General features: G+C 38.4%; 1 protein-coding gene across 3 annotated transcripts in view; it reads left to right on the top strand.

The window, feature by feature from the left end:
• Positions 1-6,367, top strand: part of LOC108756824 (LIM domain-binding protein 2) — a 192,392-nt gene that overhangs the window by 157,591 nt on the left and 28,434 nt on the right. For 2 of the 3 annotated variants that reach the window (XM_018500906.1, XM_018500915.1), the window contains exon 3: positions 2,532-2,631. In XM_018500906.1, the coding sequence (XP_018356408.1) occupies positions 2,532-2,631 (100 nt within the window). The remainder of the gene's footprint in view (positions 1-2,531; positions 2,632-6,367) is intronic. The other variant, XM_018500925.1, reaches the window with a different exon arrangement.

Here is a 6,367-nt window from a genome sequence, read left to right on the forward strand (position 1 = left end):
TTAAAAAAATAAATAAATTTGTTAAATTATGTATAAATCTTTCATTTAGAACAGTTAAGGAAGGTATATGAATTTTTTCATGTTTTTGTGAATCACTTAATTCATTTAAAAAAATACGCCGGACATGAATGACTGGCATATGACACTTAATGGATACTAAAAATCGTATATACACGGTAAGGATGAAGATGTTATAAGCTAATCAGAGGGTTGCATTAGCATCTCGAGCATTACTTAAAACGGTCTTAAAATAAAACCGCCCTAAGCAGGAGATCTCTCGATCTCTCATAATGATCTTGTATCTTCGATTTTATTTCGAGAAGACGTTCGATCTCTATTTCCTCTTCTTTCCCGTTGGAATGTTACGTTTGCGAAATCCGCGCGTCACGCGCGAAATGTCGCGTGTGAACGCGTAATGTGCTAAATGTAGTATCGATTGTGGACCGAACGTAATCCCGAAATTCGTTACCGGAAGTGCGGCGCGTTCGGACTCTCTGTGTTGCCGGAATATTCTGCGTACTCTTGTTATTAATCACCGCACCGCGTTCGCTTCTTAATGATCGCTCGTCCGGCCTCGGGGCGCGAATATGCGCGCAGTGCACACCGGACCGGGCATTCCGAGCACTAAATATTATCAACGCGACGTTAATTATCTTCCGGTTAACCAACTGTTACTCTACGAATGACCGGGAGCCGATCCTCGATGATTTTCATCGATTAAGGCATCTAACAATATTGTTTCTTGTTTCAAAAATACAGATGGGAAAGGAAGATCATAAAAAACACTGAGCGGATGATTTATTTTGTGATATGAGATGAACATTTTAAAAACGTTTAATCTTAAAATTAACCGAGAGAGAGAGAGAGAGAGAGATGAATCGTTCGATTAAATAAATTAACAGATCTCTATAATGAAGCGATAAATATAACGATTTTATCTCAAGTGAGATAAAAAATACTGAATAAATTTACGTTTATGTTTGTCATTACAAAATTATTGCAATCAGTTTGTCGTTGTATTGGCTAATTCGTGAAAATTGCAGGATATACCGTGTAATATGTTTGATAATGTTATAATTGATTCGTGACATTAAATTATCGGTGTCTGGATGATCGCCAACAATTGCACTGACAGAATAAATACAACGACCATCGCATCATTATTGATTTGATATAGCGTTATTTTACCAAACAGCTGAGCGGCTAAACTTTCGTCGATACACGTTTTCAGCGCGATCGTATACGCGCTGTTAAATAAGAAATTGGTTTTGAAGACCTTCATATTCACAAAGGTAATTTTATATATCAAGGTTTCAGATTTTATATCCGAAACTATTAAATCGCACTTCTCTGCCTTATGTCCGTTTCTACTAATACTGGAAAAAATGTGATTGCATTAATTGGAAATTCTGGTTAAAAATGGATAAAAAGCAGAATTTCCTAACCGAATCTATTATAATTCCGGTTGAGAATTTAAATTCTGATCGATATGACCAGAATCTTCTGGTTCGTTCATTTTTAACCGGAAATTTTTCTCGGGTTAGAGGGGCTTTAATGTGAGTTTTACATTTTTTTTTACCTTTTCCTAAAGTGTAAATTAAACCGAAATTAAACTTAACTTCTTTAACATTGGTAAAAATTGGACAATAGAGAATCGGCTAAACTCCCTCGATGAAAGAGCGTAGTACGTACATATAATATGCTTGAGAAATACTTTTTAGCGGTGATTCTACTAATAAGACAAATCTGAGTCTTTCGAATATATCGAAAATGTTAAAATCGGAACTTACGGAAATCACTATTACTTACGCGAATTAATAATTATAATTTAATACGATAATGCACTAATACCGTAATTATTTTATAAAATAAGCAAGAGTAGTAGTCAGGCTCCAAGGAATAAATCGAAAGATATGAAAAAAAAACGGCCAAATGTGAGGTCTTCGTATGAATATATTGAATTTGAAATGAACACGAAGACCTTGTGTTGGCTCACATTTCGCTCATATCTTTCGATATAATTATTTTACTGTAATAATGAATCTGACAACATTCCTATTCCGGAAGATTGATTTCGACAGCACTGAGTCAATATAAGTATGGGGCAATTTTTTGAGAAAATCGATGAAAAACCGGACGCATTGCGTGCGAAGTTCTTCGAGGCTGTGCCGTTTCAAACCTCCGCTTCCGTATATAACGCGATGCATTAAAGGGACCGAGAACGGTGTGTGCGGCCGTGGTGAAAGTCGTAAACTACATTTCGCGAATCTGTGCCAGCGTCCGAGCGCGTTTTGCGGCGTGCACACGCTCGGAGAGGACCAACACGAGGTAGTCGCACCCCTCGGGGCGCCTTGCGAAAATTCGTGCGCACAATGCGGGCAACGGCGACACAACGCGACGCAGCGATGAGAGGGGAGGGGGGGAGAGGGGCGCGTAATGCATGCATGAAACATTCGCGACGTACACACACACACGAAAATAACACGCTGGACACAGCACGCCTAACATGAGCGATCGGTTTGATCTGACAGATCGTTGCCTGTCCCCAGGAGGCATACTCCAGCCTATGGATACAACCAGCCGGACTACAGGCTCCACGAGTTGAACAAGAGGTTATCGCAGCGCACGGAGGTGAGTACACTTTCCAATTTATCTCTCTCTTTTCACCTTCTCAGTTTTCATTTGTACGTACGACCGCGTTGTCTGTGATATTCGAGAGCCTAGCAGCGAGTCTGCTCACCCTTCTACGTTCGATGCGATAATTTACCCACAAGCGTGCAGGATCAGTCCCGTAGAAATTGATCTTAGAATCGGTCCCGTAAAAAACGGGATGAAAGGATTGAACGAGATTGGACTTTAGTACCGTGTACTTAAAGTCGATTGCGTTTAATTGTAAAATATATAGATATCGTTGTTGATTAAATTAATAATCTTGTCACTCGCGGCATACGGGATCTAAGGTTCCTGATACTTAATGGATTACGCGATGGTTTTGCCGATTACCGGCACGAACAAAGGGGATGTGTGTTTTGTTTTTTTTTTTTGTAAAACCTGGACAATAAATACTCCTTTGAAAAATATTCGCGATACTGAAACGGTCGGCGCGACAAAATTTACGGTATACTTAATCGAATGTGCTATTTATCGCAATTCGAGATGTCGTTATTTTGATAAAGGTTATTGCACGCCGTTTTGTTTAATCGTGTTTGCTAAATCGTTCATAATTTTCGTTTGTGCTGCAGAAAAGCTTATATGACTTTAAAGCCAACTGCTCCGTTATGTTTATACGAGAAACATATCGCGAGAGATTCTAAGATTCAAATTCATAATTCCAATGAAATTATTTACAAAAAATGTATAACTCGCGGAGAGATCAGCTAATGAAAGCAATAGAAACGGGCGCGTAGCTTTGATCAGACTTCACAATTGTTCCGCTTTCAGTAGAGACGTAGGATCAATGGCAAGTGTATGTTCACGTGGAAAATGTTTTTATTCGAAACGTACTATAGGAAATCTTCCTTCGAATTTCTATTCGCGCGGCTTTTTGTTACACTATAAAATTATCTGGCCCACATTTTTTTCCCGCCGGCAGATAAACCTACCTCTCTTCTGTGAGATTCACGATAATGGCGATAAGATATGATCCATGGAACACGCATTGTTGTTCGCGCACATGTCGCTTTATTCGTGTCGGTCGATTTCGAATCGTTGGAAATTAATCGAGGCTACTTGCGAAAGAAAACTGCATTTGCATTGCCATCGCGCGTCGTAAGTTTATTCTTGCTGTTTGGAAAAAGAATTACGATAAATATATATATATAAAATTTTAATTGACACATTAAAATATCTTCTGAACAATGCATTTTAAAGAAAAATATTTTAGACAAAAATTACATGGTTTGGAGGGGAACATAAGATAATGCTACTGGTTTGATTTTGGAAAGTTGTTTGAAGGTCACGTGAAGGTAATCATCAATTTCTTAGATAAAATCCCATATATTTCATTGCATATTTTTGTAGCTTATCTCGAGAAGCTTGCCAAAGCACTGTAATTAAGTTTCATGAAGTACTTGAATAACTTAATACCAAGTATTTAATTAAAATTAACTCTAAAAGTGACAATAAGAGTAATATAAAAAGAAATATTCTCTCATAATGACTTAATATTCTGCGATATTACAATAACTCAGAAATATGATGGAATGATTTTGGATACAAATACAAATCTTTATTACATTTTATTGTCGCTATTTGCATACGTATTCCATAAGTACTACACACACACACACACACGTCGAAAATTATTCTTAGGCAATGACGCGCAATTTACGACAGGCAGCGATGGCCATATATTCCTTTTTGAAGGTTTGATACTTCGGAGTAATGGTCAATATGTCATTAGGATTGAATAATGCAAGGAAAAAAAAAAAGGGAACCGCCTGAGGTTAATGCGTTCTAATGAGCCTCCGCTTCTAGTACTGCGTTCATTAATCTTCGACTCGCGGATGGACAACCGGTCTTCTTCCCTGGGAGGTCTCGATAAGCGGTCCGAATAAATTCTTCGGTTTCTGTCGTTAGCATCTCATAAGAGTAGCGGCAAACGATGTGGTAGACTGTCAGCGTCTCTCAAGATTGTACGCGTGCCAACACGGAAAACTTCACCACATATTTAGCTCTTGTACGACGAGCTTTCCGAGCAGATTCTCACCGACGGACACTTTGCGTGACTTTTTAAGTTCTTATTTTCGTTACTTTTTCGATATATAGTTTGTTGTAGGTATTATTGTTACGTCAAATCAACTAAACTAGATAGCTGAGTAAGATTCTTATGAGTTATCATTTTTCGACATCTTTTAATATCTCCCGTCAGCTTTGAATTTCATGTAAATTGCACGTTTTGCGAGAAACAAACACATATATAGATTCTTTTTCTATGCATCTCTCCGTGGAAAGGACGATTTTATCGAAGCACCTAAAAATTTAGCTAGGTATACAGGTCTGAAAATAATTTTCTTTGGACCGTTAAAATAATTACGTAGAATGCTTTATAGCGTTATGATAATATTGCAAAAACTTTTTAACATTCTAGCAATCAGTTTGAACATCCTATATAATTCTTGTGTAACTGTATAGTTATTTTGATAGAAAATAAAATTATTTTCAAATCTGTCATGTTAAAAAATACGATATAATGTACATTCTCGAAAGAGTAGAATAGAGAGAGACAGAGAGAGAGAGATAGAGAGAGAGAGAGAGAAATTCTTTTTTTCAATATCTTCGATTATTTCGAAAACATTTTTCTCTTTCTTTCCTCACAATTATAAATATATAAATCAGTTCGTCCAGCCATGTCTGAAAAGTATGGGAGTGCGATTCGTAATGAAAGGAGACATTTTTTCCCAGTCGAGTTCATATACCACAACAATCATCTCGGCGAGTGCAGAGCTATTCGGGAAATTTCGTTTTTCTCTCTTTGGTCATTTTCGCGCGCGACGCACAGGAGATTGGGCGTGTGCGAATTATATTTTGCTGGCACTAGCATATATGGAAACGAGAGAGAGAGAGAGAGAGAGAGAGAGAGAGAGAGAGAGAGAGAAAGGGAGCGTGTATGTCAATATATACGCATGTATACATGTGGACCGCATCGATCGTTACGACGCAGAACGGGAGAAAGAAAAGGTCAGAATCGAACCGGCGTATTGCAATTGCTTTTACTTATGCATACTCGAGCTATATATTCTACGTACTCGACCCGAATTCACGTTTGGGCCGTCAACATAAGTAATATTGGCTTTTTCCTTTTTCTCTCTTTGTATTTTTTTTTTCTTTTTTTTCCCGTTTCAAAGAAGAATTGTTTTATACGTTTCTTCAATCTTTTGTTATTTGCGTTATTTATCAGTTTTATTGGTCTTTCTTGAAGCAAGCGCCAATTTTGACTAACGAATTATTCGATCGGTGGTTGAAATCCAGCTGTCCGGGTAGCGTTTGTGCGCGTTCAGCAAGCAGAAACGAAATCGCGTGGTACGCACACGCCGATAGATCAAAGCGAAATAAATTCTTCCCGTTGAAAAACATTTGCATACACCATCGAGATATTAATGCGCGCGTGAAAGTGGCGCCTCTCGGTAAAATTACGACGTGCCGCGTGGCGGTTGAAATGAGCGCAAAGAGAGTTAACGCGCTCGCGCTTGTAAGCTCGCGTTTGTGCCACCTTTTAATGCCACGGCGCGGTTCGACAAGCCAATCGGACACTCTTGCACGCAGTGCCAGTTTTATTTTATGAATCGCGCCGACGGGCAATTTCGAAATGAGGAGGGTAAAAAAAAATAAACGGGCGTCTTTTTTTTTTTTTTTTCCACCGCGGCGG

Source organism: Trachymyrmex septentrionalis, unplaced genomic scaffold, assembly GCF_001594115.1.
Source record: "Trachymyrmex septentrionalis isolate Tsep2-gDNA-1 unplaced genomic scaffold, Tsep1.0 scaffold101, whole genome shotgun sequence".
NCBI classification, from domain to species: Eukaryota; Metazoa; Arthropoda; class Insecta; order Hymenoptera; family Formicidae; genus Trachymyrmex; species Trachymyrmex septentrionalis.